The sequence below is a fragment of the Pleurodeles waltl genome, chromosome 4_1 (genome assembly GCF_031143425.1).
Source record: "Pleurodeles waltl isolate 20211129_DDA chromosome 4_1, aPleWal1.hap1.20221129, whole genome shotgun sequence".
Taxonomy (NCBI): Eukaryota; Metazoa; Chordata; class Amphibia; order Caudata; family Salamandridae; genus Pleurodeles; species Pleurodeles waltl.
This window is the reverse complement of record NC_090442.1, coordinates 881771812-881797452: the sequence shown is the minus strand read 5'-3', so window position 1 is coordinate 881797452 and position 25641 is coordinate 881771812. Positions and strand designations below refer to the sequence as shown.

General features: G+C 45.7%; 1 protein-coding gene across 4 annotated transcripts in view; it reads left to right on the top strand.

The window, feature by feature from the left end:
- MLC1 (modulator of VRAC current 1) overlaps positions 1-25641 on the top strand; it is a 206867-nt gene that overhangs the window by 154698 nt on the left and 26528 nt on the right. For all 4 annotated transcript variants that reach the window (XM_069230093.1, XM_069230096.1, XM_069230097.1 and 1 more), the window contains one exon: positions 10539-10661. In XM_069230093.1, coding sequence (XP_069086194.1) covers positions 10539-10661 — 123 coding nt within the window. The remainder of the gene's footprint in view (positions 1-10538; positions 10662-25641) is intronic.

Genomic DNA, 25641 nt, shown 5'->3' with positions numbered 1-25641 from the left:
CTAGCATCGTAACAGGCCTCATCAAACCACCCACCTCTGCGCTTGTTGGGACGGCTGTCTATTGAGAATAAACAGTCTCTGACTACTATGTTGAGTTCAGCTATTGCATCCATCACTTCCTTAGGGCTCGGAGTCTCTCTCAAAAGTATATCCATAAACAAGGGTAGGTTACCCCCCACCACCCTCTCAATAACTTGTTGGGCATCTACCTGTTTCCAGCCAAGTCGCCTACCCTGATCTCTTATCTTCACTGTTGGGGGACCGCCCGCCCTGATTTACTTGGAGCCCCTGGAAGTTTAAAGCACACTGTGAGGGGGTTATGGTCTCTTATACATTCTCCAAGCACCTCTCCTCCAGTTATCAAATCTTTCAGTAACGGAGACACGAAAATGTAGTCAATTGTGGTGCCAGACCCTCTACCCACAAATGTTGGGAGCTGATGAAAATCTTCTACTTCAGTGTCCCGGAAGTTCAAAAGGCCCAACTTCCTAAGTTCCTTAATCAGAGCCCTGCCTCTAGCATCCTAAATGTCATCCGCTGAGTAGTCCACACAGTTGTACTTGAAAGGATTTACCACTGTACTGAGTCAACCCAGCTTAGCATTAAAATCTCCCGATACAATGGCACAGAATTCCAACCCCACCTCCTCCATTCTATGTTTCAACACCTGAAGAATGGCGAAAAGAATCCCAATTTGACACCCCCATCCCATACAGCGTTATAAAAATTAACCAACAAAACATTTAAATTATTAGAAAAAATTACCCAAACAGGCAATATACCCTGGTGGTTACAATTAATTTGAAAAGCAGCCACTATCTTGGAAAAACGGATTAAGGTAACCAGGCCCCCTTTCGAACGACCTCCAAGGGACTGAACAGCTGGGATAGCAAATCTATTATAACCATCCCAAGCAGCCAGCCCCTCAGACCATGTTTCCTGTAGCATAATAATATCATAGTCAGCCCCACACCCAACCCAAGCCTGGTCTGATAACTTTGCATCATACCCCGCAATATTCCAGGAAATAAGATCACACATCGAGCCCACCCCCTCCAACGCAGTCACAGTCTTGGTGCATTGTCAATCCACCCCTGCCAAGTCAGAGTTTATATTGTAATCTGTTCTCCTGCAGATTGGCTGCAGGGCATTCTGGTCTAAGGGGGATCCTACCAAGGTCAGGAGAGGGGTCAGCACCCAGTCGCATCTGATTGTAAAAATATCCAAGGGGGGGCCATACCAGTTGTTTCTGCCCTTGAAAAAGTATGACTATATGAGAAAAGAAGCCATTGAGGCAGGCCCGGGTATCTGACATTTTTAATAACACAATCCTCGTTCCCGTCTTTTTTCCTCGGCCTAACCCAGTCAATTCTTTGAACAAACAAAACATCTTCGATATCTTTACATGAGAACAGGGGGGGAGATCCAGGTGGGCCAATGAAGACTTTTTACTCAACGGATTCTGATTAGACTTCCCAACCGACTGTAGGCGAGCCCCCCCAGCCACCACAGAAACACGGTCAGGTTGCCTTCCGAGGCTAGTTTCATTCAAGGCCCCCTGCCCGTTGGTGGGGCGGTAGTTGAAGCCAACACAGACTGAGCACAGGCACCTTGGCCCCCAGAATTTGACCGGTTATCCAGTTGCTGAGGCAAATTTCCCAGGGACCCAGCATCTTCCTCCTGTAGATTCACCTCCACACTAGGATGAGATGGGCAACTCAGGGCCTTACAACCCCCCATAGATTGGCTCCCTTGGCTTCTTAATTCACCTAGCCGAGAAACTGCTTTTTCTATCACCGATAGTTTTGCCATCACAGGTGACAAAATACCCTCAATCATCTCCTTAAGCTTTAACAATAAATTGGTTGCATCACAGCCCATTGGCTCGCTAGATTTTGTACCGCCATATAACTCCTTGGAATTACCCAGAAGAGAAGCTTTCGTTTTGGGGACTGTTTTCTTCAGTGTCTTCTTTCTCCTCGACGGAGGACTGCACTTATCCATAGAGCAGGCCACAGGAGAAGACAGCAAGAGCCTTTTACTTCTTCTCGAAGGCCCTGGGTCGCCAGAGTCCCCTAATTTCTCTGCATGGTCACGCTCTGATACAACACATAGCTCTCCTCCAGGATGGGCCACCACCCCCTCCTCCTCCAAGGCCACTGAGGCATCACTGACTAATGAGACATGACGCCAATCCTCCATCTCCATAGATAGCCTCCTCTCCGCTAGATCAATTTCCTTAGTCACGACCCCAACAGCTCTAGCAAGAAAGGAGTTCAAAGTAGTATTTACGTTACCCTGCCTGCCACCGCCACCACTCATGGCTCCAGATAGCTGGCCCTTTTTCCGCCCCATTTAAGCAAGCGGTAGCACCTCACTGAGGGCAGCAGCAGGAAACACAGTTTAAAACAAAGTCTCTCAAGCGGAAAGGTTTCCAGACACTTATAAAAATAGATAATAAACACAAAACTCACCATCCACGGCAAGATGAAAGGGGGGTGGCCCAGCCCAGCCTCTGACGGTCGATGACGGGTGCAAGACGGGCCTGCCCTTGGCCCGGGCTTGGCCCGGGCGCGTCCCGCACAGCGGGAAAGCAAAATGCCCTTTAAGCGCTAGAGACCCGGTGACTCCCCCAGCTCCGGCTGCGAGGGAGTCCCACAGGGTCCAAATGCTGCCAGGTGCCGCCTCCTCTCTGTCCCGGTAAATAAATAAAAAATAAATAGTAGTATTTTGCTGTACTACTATTTATTTTTTATTTATTTACCGATTAATCCCTGGATTTGTTAATAAAAAAATGGTGCCTGCATCATTTTGTAGGAACGCATGTGTGTGAGAGCATACGCACAGCAAAAAAATGATGTGGCACAGTTGAGTCATTGCAACTTTTTTTTTTGCTTTTCTCCCTGCTAAACAGCATCTTACTGATGCTGTACAGAATGGTTAAAAGGCATTCAGAAAGCCATTTGGTGCCAAAGGCGCATCCTATCAGCCTTGGCAGTGCATGTTGTTGTTTTTTTTATTTATATTTTTCATGAAAATCAAATACAACAGCATGATCTTTGCATCAAAGTATCAAAGAGAAAACATCAACTTAACCAAGCCTCTTCTCAGCCCCGCACCCTTCCACCAATCAGCATCACCCTACTCAGTATATTCTTTTCACCGCATACACACAGTCTACATACAATGCTCATCGCCAAATAGTGCCATTCCTGAGAGAGGTATTTCCCCCATCAGCCATCCATATCGGTATGTTCCAGGAGATATGCTGTTAGGGGTCCCAAGATATCTCTCGGCCTGGAGCTTTTAGGCAGCTCCTTTGCATATAGCTCAAATCGAGTCTTACGATACGACGTATCGTGCAGCTATCATGCCTTCATAGGTGCAGCCCTGCCCCCCGTGGAGAGCTACTCGATGCTTCGCCAGTAATACGGCAATGGACACAAAACGACGGCTAGCAGGCTTGATACATTCGCTAATTCCTATCAAACATACTATTGGCTCCCACTCTATTTGTTCTCCCTTAGCGCTTCCGTGACTTGTTTCCAAAATATGGTCACAAAGCTTTATACTTTCACGACATATGCAAAAAGTCAGCTTCCTCCTCCCCACAACGTGTGCATGGAGCATTTGCCCGAAACCCACTTTTTTGAAGTTTCTCAGTGGTACAATACATTTGATGAAGAAACTTAAAATGTATTATTCGCAAGTTGCAGTTTGCAGTCAGTATATGTAGCTATGTACAACTAATCACCCAACCAATCCTCTTTGCTTTCTTCCCTCCCCAATAATTCCATTCATCTCTCTTTCACTCTATCTGTTGTCTGTGGCCTGTCTGCTTGTGTTGCGTTATATTACTTAGTTATCAGGTGGCATCGTGTGTCGCTAGTGAGCAATTTTCTGTAAAGCGTTAAGCTGGGACGGACTTGTGGGAACTTGGGATACAGCTGGCAAACCGCAGAGCGCAGGCTATAATATACAAATCTGAAGAGTGAAGTGGCCGGCTGTCCAGTGCAAATGTCTTCCAACGCCACGAGCGTGTCATTAGGGTAAACGTCCAGAAGGTCTTCAACCCAGCCCTTTGAATCAGTTTAAGTGCAGTGTTTTCTCTTGTGAGTGACATCGCCAGATGGTGACACAATGGGAGGGCTGGAGCATAGAGTGGTAATTTCCCAGCCAAACGTCCTAGCGTGTGCCAGGCATGCGCCGTGGAGCAGACAGTATGAATCTCAGTCCGCGGTATACCCTCACATCAGTGTGGTAGTACTGCCCGGAGAGTTATCGGTAGGGTGACCACCTGGCATTGAGGCATATTCTGTACAGGACTGTAAATAATTCAGGACAAAGGGTCAAAATTCAGGACAAAAATTCAGGACAAAGGGTCAAAATTCAGGACAAAAATTCAAGAACATACGTCAGTTTTACAGACACACGCAAGAGAGGCCATGTCTCACTATGTTGTCAGTGCAATTATTTACTCTTATTTTACCATAGGACTATTTATTCACTGTGGTCCTTTTGTGATTGCCGCCTAGTATGCTACATTCCGGTGTCACATTACGTCCTTGTTCAGTAGTAAATAAATGCCCTTCAGTACTGCGGCAAGGCCATCACCCTTACCCAAATCTACCCGATCTTTCCTGAAGAGAAAGTAACTACCAAATTTCTGAACATTTTAAAACCCCTGGCAAACAGTTTGGGAAACATTAAGGTAATTAACCTTATGCTAGTTTAAACAAATTGAAACAAAAACATCTGGCTCACCCTAACTGCCCATGGACTTTCAACCTAATTTTATTTAAAGAGGCAGGGCAGATGGTGTGGGCGACAGTCTCACACCTAATGTCAGGATGTGAGGTCCCCATAACTTGTCTGTAGTCTCACTGCACTAGAGTGTATGCCTGGGACTCTACATTTATCTCAGAAATGGGAGCCCGGAATACCAATCAAAGATAATAAAAGAGGAGGATGAAATTGAGATCAAATGGGAGATCCACGGCAAGTAATTCAAAGGGTTGTTGCTAAAAACTGGATAAATAAAGAAGAGAAGAACAAGGTGGGGCAATTCCTAAAATCAGACAAGGTGGGTCCACCAAGACTATTCGAAGGTATTGGGGTACCTGGAGAGTTGTCTCTGCACACAGGAGCGAAACAGAAGGGGCAGTGTCAAGTGGTCTCACATAGAGCACCATGTCGTCAACATATAATGAGATGCCTATCAGCTGCAATTTGAACCACAATGCAGCATGAGCATGTCTTTGGCACATGATACAGGCCAGAGGCTATAGTACAATCACAAATAGTAATGGGCAACTTTGTCCCGTTCCCCTGCCCACCAAAAAGCCACTTGAAGTGTATCTGTTTATTCGCACTTGCACCATAGAGAGTGTATTTAACAGTTGCACCCACCTGATGAACTCCTCTGGTATTCCCATACATGACATAATAGCAAACATATACTCCCTTGCTATGGAATAAAATGCCTTAGCAGCATCTAATAAGACTGTTGCCGCATGCATGGAAGGCTCTAGCTGATGTGCCAAGGCAAAGAAGGGCGTAGATCATGGGCTGTGGATCGCAAACGAACAAAGCCAGTTGGATCCGGCAAACCAACAGCCGAAGTAGCGGTCGTAAGCGAGTAACGAGAAATTTTCACCAAAATGTTTGCGGCTATATTGATAAGAGACAGTGGTCAATACGATTTACATCGCTCAGTGGGGTTTATTGGGTTTCAGCAGGGCTATTATTAGTGTTTCATGGAGAGAGGGAGGCAAGATATGCATCTGATACGCTTCCTCATATACATTATACAAATGTGGAGCTAATAGATCTGCATACTCCTTGTAAAATTCCCCTGTGAATCCGTCTACTCCGGGGGCTCTGCATCAGGAAAGGATCTTATTGCGTCTCGGACGTACTCCACTGTGATTGGCTGTCTCAAGTATTCACACTGTTCCTGAGACAGCCACGCCAATGCAATGTCCGCTAGATAGTTCTGTCGGAAGAGGAGGCCATAGACATGGGTTTATAGAGATCAGAGTAAAATTGCTGAGATGCGGATAGAATTGAGAGCGTATCATAATGCTCTCAATGTTCTTTAGCAACAATTCTCACTATAAACCCCTGACCTTTAGGCTTACTTAGTTTGCGTGCCAGACTGTGACCTGGTCTCCCCTCTTCGATATATGCTTGCGCCACATGGCTGTTTGAGAGAAAATGCACCTCTTGCTACACCAAATCTTGAAATTCCATGATCTTCTCATGAATTTCGGTCAGAATAAATGATTGCAGATTAATTTCATAGTTCTTTTCGAGTCCCTCCAAGGTGATCCTCCACAGTCCGCAGTTGGCTGCGGAACGATTTTAAAACCCCAGCTTGCATACCGATACAGATTCCTTGGATCGTGACCTTGAAGGTCTCCCATAGGGTGTCATAGCCATTCATGGAACCCTCATTTGTAACGAAAAAACCCACAACTGCCTTGTGCAACGCCTCCTGAAAAGACTCCACCACCATCGCCGTCGCTCTGAAATGTCACGTAAAGGGTATAGGGCACACACCTGGCAGGACAAGACTGAGTAACACTGGACAACGATCAGATAACATTTTAGACAAGTGCTCTGTTTCTCTCACCTATGGACTATCTTTTTGTGAAATTAACCAGTAGTCTATGCGTGACAACGTACCATGAACCGATGAAGTAAAATTGCCCTCCCTCTGTCTCGGGTGTCTAAGGCGCCATGCATCTATCATACCATATTCTTCCAGACCCTTTCTCAGTTCTTAGCTGCTCTCGTGTCAGAGCCATTTGAAGGTTGTGATCTATCCACTCTAGTGTCCAAACAGACATAATATAATAGATGTGGGCAGGTTGTGCAATCTGTTCCTCACTGATGTAAAAAATTTGGGATCATCTGTGTTAGGTTCATATGTGTTGATCAAGGTGAGGTGTACGCCATACAAATATCCCTGTACAATCACTAGGTGGCCCTGATCATAAATTAAAGACTGTGTAATTGTGAAGGCGACGCCTCTCTTAATTAATATGACAACTCCACGGGAGGAGGATGAATAGGAATAATTTACTCTGCACTGCCCATCGGGCCCCCATCTTGTGTACGGTGTTCTTAGTTAAATGAGACTCCTGGAGGAGTGCCACATAAACGTCATATCAGTCTAAGTAGTAAGAACCAGACTTATCTTGCGTGGATTGAGTCCCCAAACATTCCATGAGACTAGGTTCACCCGACCCCCAACCTCTTTCATTGTAGCAAGATGGTCAACATGGTGGTAGTGTAGAATATTCCAGTAGGTACAAAGTGTATATCATTAGTAGTATCAAGGGTGGACACTGAGTGGTGTCAAAACATCAACCCACATCCCTCACCACCCACTTCAGCAGTAGAGCAATGCTAAAGACAGCTCCCCAAAACAGTGACATTCCCAACCTCAAACAAGAGGTGAAAAAAAGAGGGTAGTTTAATCCTAAAGCAAAACTGTTAGAAATGATGTCTTTGGTTGGCAGTCAGGTTACCCCCTGTTCAAGCAAGGACCCTCACTCTAGTCTGGGTAAAAGAGAATCATCCTCAGCTAACCCCCGCTCACCCCCTTGGTAGCTTGGTACGAGCAGCAGGTTTAATTTCAGAGTGCTAGGTGTAAAGTATTTGTACCAACACACACAGTAACTTAATGAAAACACTCCAAAATGACACAACACAGGTTTAGAAAAATAGAACATATGTATCTGAACAAAACAAGACCAAAACGACAAAAATCCACAATACTCAAGTCAAGTTATCAATTAAAAAACAAAAAGAGCCTTCATGTAATTTTAAACACAACACTGTTAGCGTGGAAATGTACCTGGGTGCATCAAAAATAACCTCGCATGGGCAAGTGTGCATCAAAAGGGGCTTGTGATGCGTCGATATCACTCACGAGTGAGACCGTGCTTGTTTCTCCTTCGGCTGGGTCGGCGTGTGTCATTTCTTCTCTCCGCAGGAGAGCGATGCGTTGATCCGGTCAGCACTCTCGGGAACGGGCAGGCCTTGCGTTGCTTTTACATGTCCAGCGATGTTTGCGTCGAAAATCCTGCCACACGATGATTAAAAAACCACGCAGCGCGGGTTGCGATCTCACCCGCCTCTGTCAGCGATGCTGCATGTCATTTCTCCAGCCGCGTGTGTCGTTCTTCCAGCCGCGTTGCAGGCGAGCGTCGATTTCAGCTGTGAAGCCGGCGGCGTGTCGATTTTTCAGCTGCGTCTTAGAGTTGCGTCGATCCATTCCCCGCACGGCGGGTTGTGCGTGGATTTCTCACTCTTGTTCTGCCAGCTTCTCCTTTCAGGTTCCCAGGAACTGGATGGGCACCACTTGGCAGGGTCGGAGTCTCAGCAGAGGCTCCAGATGCTGGCAGAGAGAAGTCTTTGCTGTCCCTGAGACTTCAACAACAGGAGGCAAGTTCGGTTTCAAGCCCTTGGAGAGTTCTTCACAAGAAGGAAGGCACACAATGTCCAGTCTTTGTCCTCCAGCACAGGCAGAGGCAGCAACTGTAGGATAGCTCCACAAAGCACAGTCACTGGCAGGGCAGCTCTTCTTCCTCAGCTCTTCAGCTCTTCTCCAGGGAGAGGTTCCTGTTGGTTTCCAGAAGTGTTCTAAAGTCTGTAGTTTTCGGTGCCCTTCTTATACCCATTTGGCCTTTGAAGTAGGTTTACTTCAAAGAAAAGTCTCTCTTGTTTGTGAAATCCCGCCTTGCCAAGGCCAGGCCCAGACACACACCAGGGGGGGTGGGGAATGGATTGTGTGAGGGCAGGCACAGCTCTTTCAGGTGTGAGTGACCAATCCTCCCCTCCCTCCTAGCACAGATGGCTCATCAGGAAATGCAGACTACACCCCAGCTCCCTTTGTGTCACTGTCTAAAAAGAGGTACAAACAGCCCAACTGTCAAACTGACCCAGACAGGGAATCCACAAACAGGCAGAGTCACAAAATGGTCTAAGCAAGAAAAAGCCCACTTTCTAAAAGTGGCATTTTCAAACACACAATCTTAAAATCAACTTTACTAAAAGATGTATTTTTGAATTGGGAGCTCAGAGACCCCAAACTCCACATGTCTCTCCGCTCCCAAAGGGAATGTACACTTCAATCATATTTAAAGGCAGCCCCCATGTTAACCTATGAGAGGGATAGGCCTTGCAACAGTGAAAACCGAATTTAGCAGTATTTGACTGTCAGGACGTATAAAACACATTAGTATAAGTCCTGCCTTAAACATATACTGCACACTGCCCATGGGGCTACCAAGGGCCTACCTTAGGGGTGTCTTACATGTAAGGAAAGGGAAGGTTTAGGTCTGGCAAGTGGGTACACTTGCCAAGTCGAATTTGCAGTTTAAAACTGCACACACAGACACTGCAGTGGCAGATCTGAACCATGTTTACAGAGCTACTATTGTGGGTGACACAACCAGTGCTGCAGGCCCACTAGTAGCATTTGATTTACAGGCCCTGAGCAGCTCTAGTGCACTGCACTAGGGACGTACCAGTAAATCAAATATGTCAATCATGGAAATCCACTCAACAATACAGCTTACACAGAGGGCACACGCACTTTAGCACTGGTTAGCAGTGGTAAAGTGCTCAAAGTTCTAAAGGCAACAACAACAGGTCAGAAAACAAAAATAGGAGGCTGGAGGCAAAAAGATTGGGGTTGACCCTGCATAAGGGAAAAAGTCCAATAAGGTGTCAATTTAAAAATTAAATTTAAACCTATTTTTATACATACGTTTTGGACTATTATTGAGGGTTTCTTCCTTCTTATTTAGCTGTTTTAGTACTTCCTAATACTTTACAGCTGTTCCTTTGATAAAGCCTAACTGCTCACAGCCACAACTACCCAGGGTTGAGCTAAGTACTTAATGCCAATTTTGTAAACATTCTGATTGGCTGGTCAATAGCAGCATTCCTTAAAGGATACTAATGGCCCTTCTTGACCATAGAGGAAAGGCTGATGATTGAGTTCCTGATCTCTGATCTGTTCTTTGTGCACAGGTAATTTCTTATTGTTTGCTAAATTAAATATTCAGTTGGATGTGCTAAATTGTTTTTAAGTTGAAGCGCTTTAAAGTTTATGGCTGAGAATAAAAGTATTACAGTTTATATGTCTGACTCAGGGAATTGAGGAGAAAACGGATATGACTTTTAAAGAAACATGATTGAGCCAGGGCTTGTAAATGTGCCTGCTGCCAGTGACACCGTTGAACAGATAAATTAGACTCCTAATAAACGTGGCTGAGATAAGGTTGATCCAGGCATTACGTTTTTCAATGCTTACCCACCCTTGCTGGGGGAATTTGAAATATCCTAGATTTGGCCTAAAACATGTCTAACAAGATGGGGTCTAAGAACTTCTTTAGTGAGAATATTTACAAAGGGTCAGATGCTAATCCTGGCATCATGTCACTCATTTTATCTTAAGTTTTGTCCACGAAGTATAACATTTATAAAAAGACGCATCTCATTGAATCTTTTTTTTCTTTTAGGTTGAGGGGCTAATTGCCATAAGCAGCATCACTTCTCCATTATTGTTCACAGCTTCTGCATACCTATCCTTCAGCGTCCTGAGAATTTTTGAGATCCTGAAAATTTTCCCAACAGACATAAAAGTAGGTACTTCACCCATTCTGCTACTTATGGGGTGATGCACATTCTGCTCCACTGTTCCACTCTATATGTGCCATTTTATAGATTGTTCATTGAATGATGACATGATGTTCATCAGTGGTTATTGAGGGGAGGTAGTGCTAATGAATTCTTAATGTGCATGTTAGGTGATTTGAAAATGATAGATTTAATAGTAAACTAAAGAGTCTAGGGGGCATTCATGCTCATTTCATATTTTTGTTAATCTCATGCATTTCATATGGTGCTGTATCAAATCTTTGCTCTCATCTACATATAGGGCCATGGTCCATGATGCATGGATCTATGATATGTTTTCACTTCATCCACATTGGATAAAACTGACATTCAGACAATGTGAATGGAAGGTTTTAGCCTGGTCATTGATTAACCTACAAATAGTAGAGATCCAGCCTTTATAGACCAACGTCCATCTCCCCTGGTCTACCTGGGGTTATTCAGGCTAGGTACAGTCAAAACCTAGAAGGTATAAGGATGCTAATGACAAAGCATGCTAATTTGAACTGACATTGGCACAAACTAGACTTAGTCATCATATTCAATGCATTTGCTTCAATAAAAACAAGCTAATTCTGTTTATATCTTTGCTGAAAATGCATCAAATATTTGGAATCTTCAATTAGTCAATCAATCAGTCAATCATTAGTTGTAGGGCACAGCACTGTCACCACTGGGGGTATGTGGGTGCTGGGGTGTGAGGTCTCCATCAAAGAGCCAGGTTTTGAGCTTTTTCCTGAAGTCCCCAAGAGAGGGTGCTGTTCGCAAGTAGAGCAACAGGTCATTCCAGGTCTTGTCTGAGATGCAGGAGAAAAAGCAGCCACTGCTGCAACTGCAGTGGGTTTGAGGGTTTTGTGTGAGGGCTAGTGAGCGCATGTTGTCTGGTGGGTTGATGAAAGTTCAGTCAGTAGTAGATGTAGGCCGGTCCTTAATCATGTAGGGATTTGTTAGTGTGCATGAGGATCCTGAACTGGCATCTCTTCTTGATAGGAAGCCAGTGGAGGTTTCTGAGGTGGCGGGTTGTGTGGGCTTGTTTGGGGAGGTCCAGGATGAGTCTAGCTGCTGCGTTCTGTATAGTCTGGAGTCTTTTGAGGAGTTGGGTGGAGATGCCAGAATAGAGTGCATTGCAATAGTTGAGGCGGCTGGTGATGATGCAGAGCTTGGGGATAATGTGGAAGCAAGTGGAAGCGACAGCATTGATTTGTTGCTTCATGGTCAGTTCGTTGTCAAGGATGATGCAGAAGTTGCATGCATGGTCTGCCAGCGTGGAGGTGGGTCTAAGTTCAGCTGGCCCTCAGCTGTGGTCCCAGATGGATGTGTTTCTCCTGGGGATCAGTACTTTTGTTTTGTCAGGGTTGAGTTTGAGGCAATTATCTCTCACCTAGGTCGCTACGTTGCTCATGGCATCGCTGAAGTTTGTTCTGGTGGTGGTGGGGTCTTCGGTGAGTGAGGGGATGACCTGTGTGTCATCTGCGTAGGATATGATGTTGAGACCATAGGATCTGACGATGTCCGTGATGGAGGACATATAGGTGTTGAACAGGTTAGGACTGAGGGATGATCCTTGGGGTACGTCGCATATGATGTTCTTGGATTTGGAGGTGAAAGGGGCAGACGGATTCTCTGAGTGCAGTTAGTGAAGAATTTACCTCTACTTTTGCTGCTGATCATATATATTTGTGAACAGATGCAGCTCATTCAGATTTCATTTGAAGAAATCCCTCCTAAACCAATAAACACTACCTTTACAACTAGAAGGTCTCAGCTAGACAGAGGCAGTATGTGACTATAAAGAATGATAGACAAGCCTCAGGGGCTTATCTCGGTTTAGCTGGAATCTAGCAGCAGAAGAAAAGATACTTTCAGACCTTGTAGTTGATATGGACATTACTATTTTATGATGAGTTGATTCAGGGCTGTGTGTGCAGAAAGTGTCCAAAAGACAAACCAATATCTTGAGAGTAGATGAGAGATTGCTTCTTTTTGCTTCTTTAGAGAATGCACTTTGTGTTTGAACAGATACAGGAGCTGGGGATGTCCAAAAAAGGAGCTACAGTCTGCATTGTCTGTTCAAGGCCTCATGCTCAGTTATACAATAAGAAGGGCTAAGTCATGAGCTTGCAGTGTTGGCTTTTCAACCTTAATATATTGACAAATTTTGAGTGAATTTATTTTACGGGTAAACAAGTGTTTGGAGCAATACACTTATATGGAGGTATAGAATTAGGACAGAGTACAAGTAGGCGAAGTTGGATGTGGTACTTATTACATCTGAAGTAAATTCAACACTGAGGTGTTAATAATTTATCTGATACATCAATTATTATATATTCTGAGTTTTGTAGACTAACTAGGAGTGGGCGGCAAGCTCTACTCCACTGGCGGAGCTAACAGAGTTTTTGGCATTCCGCACTCTGCTTGCAGCGCAGAGTTCACCCAAAAACCCTGCTAGCCCTGCCAGTGGAGCAGAGCTCACTGTGTGTGTACTGCAGCCCAGTTATGGGCCACACAGCACAAGCTCACAGTCTGCGCTTGTGCAGGCATAACTGGGCTGCAATGCACACTCTCGGCCCGACATTGGCGCAGCAGCATGGAGTTGCTGCTGGCAACAGCTCTGGATCCTCCAGGCCTCCCTCCGCCAGCAGCCCAGGCCGGGCCTGGGAACGTGGGGCAGAGGGAAGTGGAGCGCCAGGCCGCTGGCAAAGAGGAGCCATGTGTCCTTATTTTTTCTATGTGCACACTTGTTCACAAGAGGCCTGAAATGGCAGCTTCTGGTGCCTTGGCACTGGCCTGAATTGAGACCAGTGCTGTAGGCAGTGAAAGCTGCCATTTCAGGCCTCTTGTGCACCGACCTACCCAGGCCTCTTGTGCACCGGCCTGCCCCGTGTGCATTGCACGCGGAGCAGGCCGGTGCACAAGAGGCCTGAAATAGCACCTTTTGCTGCCTTCGGCCGTGGTCTGAATTCAAGTCAGAGCCATAGGCAGCGAAAGAAAGCTGCAGTTTCAGGCCTCTTGTGCACCGGCCTGCCCTGTGTGCAGTGCACACGGACAGGCTGGTGCACAAGAGGCTGGAAATGGCAGCTTTGACTGCCTACGGTCCTCTCCTGAATGCACCCGATCTCGGAAGCGCTAAGCAGGGTCAGGCCTTGCTAACGAGTCCCGACCCTGCTCAGCGCTTCCAAGATCGGGCGCATTCAGGAAAGGGGCCACTCTGCCACTCACGGAACACCGCCTCTATGGAATTTTACAGAGCTTTAAATCAACTCTGTGGAATTCCACAGAATGGAACTCTGTGAACTCCGCCCAGGACTAGCATTAACCTGCGGATTTCGGTGATTATGCCACCAAAATCTGTACCTCCTGATAAAACCAGACCTTTTCCCCTTGTTAAATTGCAGCAGGTTTGACGTGCTGAAATTTAATGGCGAGTATGAACTTATTCAGACTTGGTACCAATCGGTTGCAGCAAGCATCAGATCAATTGCAATTGAGATTGCTGCACAAACAGGTGGCAGCGCAGGCATCATAATTTAATGGGCCACTTCTAATCAGTCATTTGTCATCTGTTTCTTGAAAACCGTGATTCTCGACTTTTGTAAAACATCAAGACAAGATGTATTTTGTGTTATTATTAGTATTCATAAAATGCAAATCCTGACACGAAGAGCTGTACAGTATCATGACAAAAAAAATAAAGTACAATTATTAAAATGTGCACAATCAATAACAATCAAACAGCATAATATTTAATGAACAAAACATGCACGATAAAAATAATATGTGAATATGCAAGGCTGCACAAGGCAAACTTCCTTTTTTCACATTTACCAATGCTAGCGTGTCTGGCCTTATTTGGTCTTTGGTAATTTATTTATAAAGGGACGCATTAGAGGTACGATGGACCTTTAGACTACGCTTAGAATGACTCCACCATGGACACAAATTCTACTCTTGTAGTAACCAACAATAATATAACATAACAAATCAAATATCAGAAATCTTGAGTCAGTAACCTTTACTCCCCATGACCCACGTGGCCATGAATAACCACACCTTTTAGTAAGTTTATTTCCCTAGATTAACAATGCTAATATCAAGTAATTTAATCTCAAGACCAAATGATAAGCATATACAAACAACACCGGCTGACCAAAGCGGAGAAAGAATCTTAATCTTACCAAAACATTTATCATTAGACATCCAAAAGTTACAGTGCAGATTAATAACATGAATAACTGAACAACAGAGATGGCATACATCAAGACTTGACAGGTGAATAAAATCAGTTCTTTGTTAATAACATTTTTTTGCATGGGACACACTAACTAACCCTCCCATTCGGATGACATGTTTGGGCTTCATACAAAAGTAATTTATTCAAAACTCAATTTGGAAAACATCTAACTATGGCTCTTATAAAATAGTGGTTGGTACCTAAGAGAAAGAACAAAAATCTATAACAAAGACAATAGCATTTTGTAATACCTCTCCTGAATGGATGAGCAAGCTGTGATTTCTTCATCAGTTGGAAATCCGTCTGGTCAGCTTTGACAGGGGACAATGAAGGGGATCAGCTCAGCCACAATTGGGGCTATAAGTTAACTAAACCAACTTAGAAAGGGCATCAAGCTAAGGAATAGGCATCAACAACATTTACACAATTATCCTATGGGGCTAAAGATAATAAGACATCAGAAACTGTGTTGCTCCTCGAACGGGACTGCTAAGGGATAGAGAATGGGATGGAAATGGACTGACTGTTTCTGTAGTGTATAATCTGGATATAAAATCCATAAAGCATTTTCCCATGTCGTCATTGGCCAGAATATTGTGCGTTCACAGTAGAACCAATAAACATGAATTCCAGAATCCATGATTTAGTTAGACAGTCTTTCACACATTGATGATTGGCTCCTCTTCTCCCGTTCCCGTCACCAGTTTGGTTGAGTAATTTTTTTGTTACAATCATAACTCCAGTCAGTACAGCCATTGTTAAGGCCTGAGAACATTTGCTTCTCACGCATCAAGGATACATTTGTATCCATAGGTAGTACACTACTTTTCAGCAGACAGTTCTCACTAGACAGTTTAAGACATCAACGTATTTAACATTGCAAGGTTACAGATCTATTTGGTCAGCATTGCGTGAACAATGTGTGAACAATGAATAAGTATTAATTCTCTGCTTTTACAAAAAACATTCATGAACATTTATTTTTGCCAGGAAACTTAACATGTGGGCTTATCGACTAGGCCCACAATTTCACAATTACTCTTTGCCTATTAAAATTAAGCAAATACATCTCACTAAAACATTAATAGGATCCACTAATACATTTAGGCTACATGTGCATTTCATTTCGAAGCAGTTAATGTTATTTCTTTATTAATATCTTCCATGTTATGGTGGCGACCTTAGTGGACACATTTCCCAAGACACTCAATTTTCTCTGTGTTAGCCTAATTCATCTAAATTCTTAGCTATTAATAAATGCTAATTTATTAGTAATTAATTCAGCTTTCATAATCCCTCCTCTGATGACTAAATGTGTTATCACACCTTACATCACATAACACAATTTTTGTTAGTCTAAAATTTAGTTTTGTGATAAAGTTTGACATTTCTTTTCTTTCTCCGATTTTTATAAAAATATCTACTTCTTCTCATTTCTAATTTAATTTCTTCCTTCCTCTGATCATTTTTAATCTTCTGCCTTTTTATTACAGTGTACAAATTATGAACTCCCCATTGACCAATTATACAAATTATAATAATCAAAAGCACCTGTAATATTTTCACAATTATACCTTTTCCTAGGTTGCCCTGGGAAGCAAAGTCTTTGCCTACTTTTTCCCAAACTCCAGGTTCTTTTGGAACTGTCAGCTCAGAGTTAATATTAGTAAGATTGTTAATAAAGCTTTTAATTTCTCTGCTACTATCAGGAATATATGGGCAACAATGTTACGATTTCAGAATATTACAGACTACGCCCTCCTTTGCTAAATGATGTCTAACGCAAGGTGGTTCTGAAGAGTCATAGAACGTACCGCAGCCATTTCAGTGTCCATCAGGACCAGGGCTCCTGAAAAACTAGTCAGCATGTTATCCACAATAGTAGACAACATTCAAATCTTCAAAGAATTTAGAAAAACTCCCTTTGGGGAAATCATTGCTCCAAATAAATCTCCAATTATACCAGAATAAGATTCTCTCTTTGATCTAGCAAGGTGAAATTAATTTAGTTTAGGTGTCTCATTCAGATGTTCAAGTTGATAAATCTTTGGGACCACAATTCCCAAATTACATGTGCCATACCATCTTCTTGGAAGACAGTAATAAGCATTTTGTCCACGTATGTAGTAAGCCTCTGGAATCGCTGGGTCTTGTCCATTTAGCATGAAAGTCCATTTACTCTGGAAGAGAAACACGTCTGCATTTACTCATTCCATTCTGGATTTTGGCCTGTATATACAAAACTTACCTACATTTTGCACATCTAAAGCTAACTTCCCTTGTGTTTTAGTGTTGCAAAATGCATTTCTAAATGTCCTTTTCACTAATCCTTTTCCTATCTTCTTCTTTACTGCCTTTCTCCTATCATCCGTTTGATCTTGAAAACTCTTTTTTACTGGTGTAAGGAAGCATGTAAGGTTGTTCCTGTCTATGTAAGCTATGCCAAATGTCAAAGTAGGTTCAAAGAAACCTCTCACTAATTCTATATTATTTTCCCTAGGTACTCTACTCAAGTATTTGATAAAAGGAACAAAGGAAAATACTAAATCATGATTGGAATAAAGTACTGAATGTATTCCTGGTCATTTAAGTTTTCCTTTCTTGTGAATACTACTTCTTCGATTGTTGACAATGTGGCTGAATCTTTTCTCTTAGCTTGTGATCTTGGCCACTTGTCTTTTTCCTGTGTTCCCTTGGTTAGTGCTCTTTTCAGTGCCGGACTTTCAGCTTCTCTTTTTTCTACAGGATTTTGGCTTGATGTACCTGCAACTGCCTCTGGAGGAATCAGATCTGTTTGACTTTGATTTGACTCAGTTCCCTCCACTGGGTCTGTGAGTTGCTCTGTCTGTCTTTTGGGATCATCTGCTTCTGGGAGAGCCCTCCTCTGACTAGACTGTACTGCGGCCTCAGTTGAGGCTTGTTCCTTGTCACTTTCCTGTAAGTCCTCTGTCTTAACTATTACAGGAGTGTCTGGATTTTCCTCTGTCTGCTCAGACTCTGATTCTCCAGTTTCCTTCTCTGTTTTTGGAGTTTGTCTGGAAGTTGTTGGTACTCTCAACAACTCTTCTTCATTGTCCAAAGGACAGGGTACTTTTCGAGTGTGACTAGCATGAATCCAATTCGGAACTCCTGCATACTTCACAGCAGTAGTAGTAAACAGTACTACTTGGTGAGGACCCTTACACCGAGGCTCCAAACAAGTCTTCCTCACGTGTTTTCTGATCACAACCCAGTCTCCGGCTCTCAGGTTGTGACTCTGATCTTGGGATGGCTGCACAGTTGTGGCCTCCACCTGATGAGAAAAAGTGCGAACCACATCAGCTTGACCCTTTCAGTAGTTCAACACCGTACCATCTGTTATGTTAACAAGAACATTGGCAGGATCAGCTGGCAACCTCATTGCTCTGCCCCTGAGGATTTCATGTGGCGACAGTCCAGATCCTCGTCATCTTCAACATCACTATTTGTGTGTATGGCAATCCCATCATTTGTGCAGGTAATTGAACATCTTGTTTTGCATTTCAAGTCCCTTCTCAGTAAGAAAACCGGACTAGAGTCACAAACTACAAATTTGTGTAAGCCTTTGAAATTTTCAATTTGAACTGAAACCGGTTCTGTGATCGGGTTTGTCAAATACTGGTTTGCAACTCCTACAATCGGTAATATTTTCCCTGAAAGGGGTAAGTTAGGGTCTTCTGTAGTTTTCACAGTAGAGCGTGTAGGTCCTGTATCAACTAAGTATGAGACGTTGTGACCCATTACTTTCCTTTCACATATGGACTTTTCTGGTCTACTTCTAAGGAAGCTGCTAACACACATTCTTCTTCATCCGAACTCTGACTCACCCACTCATCATTCAATTCATCCTCACTATTTAATGAGTATTGGTGTATTTTGTTATTAACAGTGTTAAACCGTTGACCTTTGCCGTGCTGAGGAAGCATAATTTGCTGCTGCTCCATTGGGGCTTGTGATATCTGAATTTGTTGTATTGGTACCATTTGAACTTGGGGTTGCATCTGCTGTGACTGTGGCATCTGCAAACGTGGCATTTGCATCTGTTGAAAGGGCTCAGGCCCTTGCACTTGAAATGCATTATTTTGGAAATCGAAATTTTGACCTCTCATTCTTGGTCTTCTCATGTTTGGAAGAGAATTGATTTAATTAGTCTATGGGGAAACACCTTTCTGTCCTAGCACCGGACACTCCCACTCCAAATGTCCGAGGTCTCCGCAAGCGTGACAAGGTAATGTCCTTTTCATAGCCTGCATATCATTCTGGGAAACTACAGTACTCAAATCAACACCACAGTTCACATTTCCATTTCCATCTCAACCTCTACCTTTTGCCTGATTCTAAAAACCACATGTTTTCCTACTGAATTTGAAAACTCCCTTGCATTCCTGATTGTGCCGCTTTAGTCTGCATCACCATTGTCTTCTCTTTCAACTTTTTCCGCTTCAATTCAATGTCCTCTCTACAGTACTTGGCATATTTCAATAATTCATCAATCGGCTTTTCTTGCCAACAAATCAAATGACTCTTAATCATCTGGCTTATTTCAGGTCTCAATCCTTCAACAAATCTGAACAAAAAATGAATCGTCTTTCGGCTCAATAGTCTCTGTACCACTGTAATGTTTGAATGCCTGCAACAATCTCTCATAGTAAGCATGTATGGACTCCTTTCCTTCTTAAGCTGTCCTGTCTATTCTCTGCCAATCGATATTTTGGGGGGAAATTCTTGTTTTCAAGAATTCAATCACCTTATAATAATATTTCATTACGTCAGGAGATGGAGCACCCATAGTCTGATCTCGTGGGGGCTCTCTTGTTGACCAATCTACACTCTTTTTGCATTCAACCCACAAATCAGCTGGAACCACTAATTCTAATAAAGTATTCAAGTCTTCCCATAGGCATTTTGCAAGCTTCACAAACCTGTCTGTTTGCTGGTACCATTCTACTGGCTTCTCTCTCAATCTGGGATAGTCATTTGTAAATGACAAAATGTCACTTCTATTCCAAGGGACATGTACAAAATTCTCTCCAGGAATTTGTCTCATCGGTAATATTTTTGCTGGATCATCAGTCTGCATCACATTAAGTTACATTTGCGGAATCCCTTGTCTTTTTGTCTTGTTTCTTTACCCACTTGCCTTCCCACTTATCTAATGCCCCCAATGTCAAAATGCTCTGGATCAATTCCCTAATGTGAATGATCATTCCTGATATTCTCATGTTCTCGATATCTTTTGAGTCAAATTTTAACCTATAACTTCTTCTCAAATGCTTAGTTTCCTCAATCGCTACGTCATATTTCTCTGCCAGGTGTGCTAATCTCTGCTGTGATAATCCTGCTTTGTTGGTAATTAGTTTGCACAAGAAGCACAATTTATCTTCACTGTATGAATCAATTCTGTTTAATCCAATTGTTTCCTTAATTAATTCCTCTACTTCCAACTTAAGCCTGGACAAATTCAAGGGACTTCCTCCATTTGAGTCTCCTGGTGTGCTATTCAGCCTTTCCAGCCATTCAATTAGTTGCTGGGCCGTCAAACCTTGTAACAAGATATTATTATTACTTACATTGGATACTTGTTGTAATGTTAGGAATGGAGTCTCCTGTGTCATAAAAAATGGGTTAGGACCTGTAGGAGGCTGGCCTAGTGTGTGGTGGGTACCTACAGAACTTACACCTTATACCAGGTCTAGCTATCCCTTATTAGTGTAGTGTAGTTAATATCTAGAAGCCTGGCTCTCTAGAGGTAGCTGTGGATCAGCAGCCAAGGCTTATCTAGGAGACATGCAAAGCTCATGCAATACCACTGTAGTCACACTTAGGCCCTCATTACAACCCTGGGGGTCTGTGTTAAAGCGGCAGTAATACCGCCAACAGGCAGGCGGTAAAGAAAAATGGGATCACGACCATGGCGGAAACCACCAAAATAGTCAGCCACTTTAACACTCCGACCGCCACAGCAGTAGAAACAAACACCGCGGCAGTAACCGCCAACAGACAAGCGGAAGCCAATGTACCGCCCACTGTATTACAAGGCACCAATCCGCTAGCTTTTCTGGGGCGGTACCAATGCCATCAAAAGCATGGCGTAAATATGACTTGGAAGGGAAACCACTCACCTCTCGACACCCAACGAGGAACCAGGACGCATGGAGCCGGAACCACAGGTGTTACCATTGTTGGTTTACCTCCTCTTTTACCAGGAACATCAAAGACGGCGGCGACGACCACAGTGAGTACTGCACCGAGCACACAGGGGAGGGGGGAGGAAACAGAGAGTGACACACACACACAACACGCAACACCCCCACCCCCACCCTCACCCACAACACCATACACACAAATACATGCATCAACATTACATTTACACCCCGTCACCCACTGGAAGAACGCAAGGACAAAATTAAATGATTGTAACGAGTGTAATCATCGAAAATCCAGAAAGGGAAACAGGTCTGTAAAAGAGCAATATATACAAAATGTACAGCAACTACACAAGTTCGGATAGTGTTCCATTCATTGTCCGTGGACCAGTGGTCCCAAAATGCATGGGCGAAGCCCACACATGAAACCTGCCTCAAAACGGAGAGAACACTGCAGGGGCATCAGGTTGAAAATAAACAGGCACCTCGAGGGGAAGGGGAGGGGGGCACCTCAGCCGGATGATGGGACGATCTCCACTGCGCCAAGAGGGGGCTCCATGCCCACAGATTGGTCCTGGAGAGTGCAAAGCCACAGTCTCACAAGTCTCTCAAGTGGATGGGTTGCCCACTGATTGGTCCTGGGGAGTGCAAAGCCACAGTCTCTCTAGTGGATCCTTTTCTCCACTGGTTCTGGAGGGGGCTTTGTGCCCAGAGTGCTTCATCCTGCCAAGGACTGGGTGAGTGGATGCTTGAGTGGATGCTTTTCTCCACTGGTTCTGGAGGGGGCTTTGTGCCCAGAGTGCTTCATCCTGCCAAGGACTGGGCGAATGGATGCTTTCCTCCAGTGGTTCTGGAGGGGGCTTTGTGCCCAGAGTGCTTCATCCTGCCAAGGACTGGGTGAGTTGGTGCTTTTCTCCACTGGTTCTGGTGTGGGCTTGGTGCCCAGAGTGCTTCATCCTGCCAAGGACTGGGTGAGTGGATGCTTTTCCCACGGGTTCTGGAGGGGGCTCCGTGCCCAGAGTGCTGCACATGGTGTGTGCCAGTTCCCATTCCCTCACCTGGGTGTGTGTGCCACGAGATGTTCTGGGAACAGGTAGCATGATACTCCATGGAGGCAGAGACACACTCCACCCTGCGGCGAGTTTGCCTGCCAACTGCTGGTACTGCCAGTGCTGGTTGTGGTGCCTCATGTAGTCTGTGCAGGGTCCAGGACGTCTCCTGCAGCCTTGGACGGCTGCCCACTGGGAATGATGTTCATGTCAGCTGTGGTGGCACTGTCTGAGCACGTCGTGGGGCAGTGGCGGTGGTTGCGGCGGTGTCTGTGGCGGAGATGCTGCCAGTGGTGCATGTGTCAGCACCTGTGGAGGGAGACAGCAGGACGTCCCCTGCAGCCTCGGACGGCTGCTTACTGGGTATGATGCTGGGGACTGTTGCAGAGGCAGCAGACGTGCAGGTGGCCGTGCATGTAGCGGTGCAGGTGGCAGTGCAGGTGGGCATGCAGGTGGCGGTGCAGGTGGCCATGCAGGTGGCAGTGCAGGTAGCAGTGTTTGTGGCATTGGCCACCGTCGTACGGGGTTGCTGTTCTGTCTTGCAGAAGGGGTGACGCAGTCCCTCACCCAGAGGCTCCGTGCCCTGAGCTGACTTCCCTTTAGCCTTGTGTCCCTTCCCCACCTTGGAAGTCACTGCTGGGACCTTGGCACTGTCCTCTTTTGTCTTGGATGATGGTTTGCTGGGTGGTGGAATAGGGTGATCCTTGGCCTCACTAGGTGGCACACTGGCAGCTCTGATGGGTGACGCCCGCGATGTTACTGGACTTGCAGGGACCACAGTGCTCGAGGATTTCGTGGCTGAGGTGCTGGGCTGGGATCTGGACATCCTGGCCCTAGGGAAAGGACAGGGGGGTGTAGGGAAGCGGTCAGTGTTAGCCAGGAAAGTTTTTTAGACACACTGGATGGGAAAATGGAGGGGGTTTTGGAGTGGAGGAAGAGGTAGTGGTTGTAGGAGGTGTAAGTCTGCAGAGTTTGGGTGAGGGTGCATGGGCTGGAGGCTGTTGTGAGGTGGATGACTGTTGAGTGGGTGTGTGCCTGCATTTGTGTAGTTTAGAGGAGGGCTCACAGACACACTGGGAGAGGACACAGGGGACGTGTGCATGGCAGTGGGAGTGGTGATTGCACATGAGCGGTGTGTGAGAATGGGCGTGCTGGTGATGGAGGTAGTGGCTGATGATGTAGTTCATGCAGGTGTGAGTGGAGATGAGACAGGGAGGGAGGTGGAAGACGTGGAGGAGGGGGACACAGTGGAGGCAATGTATGTTGGTATCTCTGCATGGGGATGGTGCTTGTGTGAGTGCCTGTGGGATGTGTGGTGCTTATGTTTGCCATGTCCACTCTTGTGTGTTGATGAGTGTGCATGTTGGTCTGATGGTGTGCTTAGGATAGACTGAGTTAGAGGGGATTGGGTCTGGGTAGTGGAAGTTGGAGGGGGGAGGCTGGACACAGGGACAAGGGCTGCCATCAGTGCTGAGGCCAGAGCCTGAAATGCTCTCTGTTGGGCTGCCACGCCAGAATGAATGCCCTCCAGGTATGCATTTGTTTGTTGCAAATGCCTCTCGACACCCTGGATGGCATTCAGAATGGTTGATTGCCCAACAGTGAGGGATCTCAGAAGGCCAATAGCCTCCTCACTGAGGGCAGCAGGGCTGACTGGGGCAGGGCCTGAGGTGCCTGTGGCAAAGGAGATGCCCACCCTCCTGGCTGAGCAGGCACAGGAAACATGCTGAGGGGCTGCTGGGAGGGCGGTGCTGGTAGGGGGGGTGGTGGCTGTACCTGTTGATGCAGTGGGCACAGATGTGCCCGCCAACGCAAGGTAGCTCCCATCAGAGGAGGAGTCGCTGTCACTGGTATCTCCTGTCCCCGTCGTGGAGCTCCCCTCGCCCTCCGTCCCACTGGTGCCTTCAGACTCCGTACATTCACCCTCCTGGGCCATGTGGGTTGCAGCTCCCTCTTGCTCCGGTGCCTCAGCTCCTCCACCAGATGATGCTACTGCACACAAGGATAGGGTGACAAAACAAAAAGGGGAGGAAAGACAGAAGAGACACATGGTCAATGCCTGCAACAACATCACCGTTGGCGGACACAACACACAGGGAGCAGCCCTATGCACTAGGCCATGCACTAACAGTTCAGGGGAAAATCACATGCCCATGGGGGATGGTGCCTAGACCCATTTGATGCACACCTGGAACCCACAGGAGCCTGACTAGGTGTAGAGGGCCACTACCACTTTTGGGGTTGGAGTGCCACTGAGTCTGCCTAACAATGGATCTACCCTGGCACGTCTGCCCTGGCCTAGGGGAACCCAAAGCCCACTTCCCTCACCCAGAAACATGATAAAGCATGCAGAGTCAGTGAATGAGACTGTACTCACCCCCTTGTGGCTGCTGTGATGCCCTCAAGCGCCCATTCAAATCAGGATATGCCACCGCCAGGATCCGGTACATCAGGGGGGTCATGGTGCGACAGGCACCCCTTCCACGTTGGGAGGCCATCCCCAGCTGGGTCTCCGCCGTCTTCTTGCTCTAGCGGTGCAGGTCCTTCCATCTTTTGCGGCAATGGGTGCTCCGTCTATGATAGACCCCCAGGCTCCGCACTTCCTTGGCGATGGCATGCCAAATACCCTTCTTCTGGTGGGTGCTGACCTAGAGGAAAAGTTAAGTGAGAATGGATATTACTCCCCCATCCAGTTCTTCTTACTCATTGGCCCCAAACCTCCCACCCTGGCCCAGAAACACATACACTGACCATCCTCACATGCTGGCCTCTGCCCCCCATATCTTCCATCCACGCCAATCTATACATTCATGTCCCGTCCATCATGCTCACAGTGTACTCACCTGTTTGTCTGGAGGACCACAGAGTAGCGTGTACTGGGAGAGGACCCCAGCCACAAGGTTGTCCAACTCCTCCGCTGTGAAGGCAGGGGCCCTTTCCCCAGGCACAGTAGCCATTGTTGCTTCCAGACTCAGGTCACAGCAGCACTTGCAGTGTAGGTCCTCTCCTGTTGAAGGTCAGGTATCAAGTGAGTGAACAGATAGAAAATGGCGGTCCCGTCCACGGCGGTGTGTACCGTCACCGCCGGCGTACATCGTCATTGGCTCCTGGAACCAATAGGGCCCAATGATAACCAATGCTGATTTGCGCTGCAGTCTTTTTCCGCCTACCGCGACGCTGCACAACGCCAGCGCAGTTACCTCATTTCCCCTTGTCCCTCCTTACAGGTCAGGCAGCCACCATTTCAGGGGGGCACATGGCAGGGCAACTAACTGCGCACTTTTGGGCAGGAATACAGACAGACGGCGCAACACGATTACATCACGATTGTTCTAAACACCCTTGTGCAAGCTATGTGGTGTATGACCCTCTGCTCACCCTTCTCCTCCATAGGGCACGTCCGCTGGGGCAGGTGATAAGATGGCTTCATCATCCGGTATTCAGACCCCTGGTGGATCTGTCGACAATGGAAGACAGACACATCATTATCACCTACAGA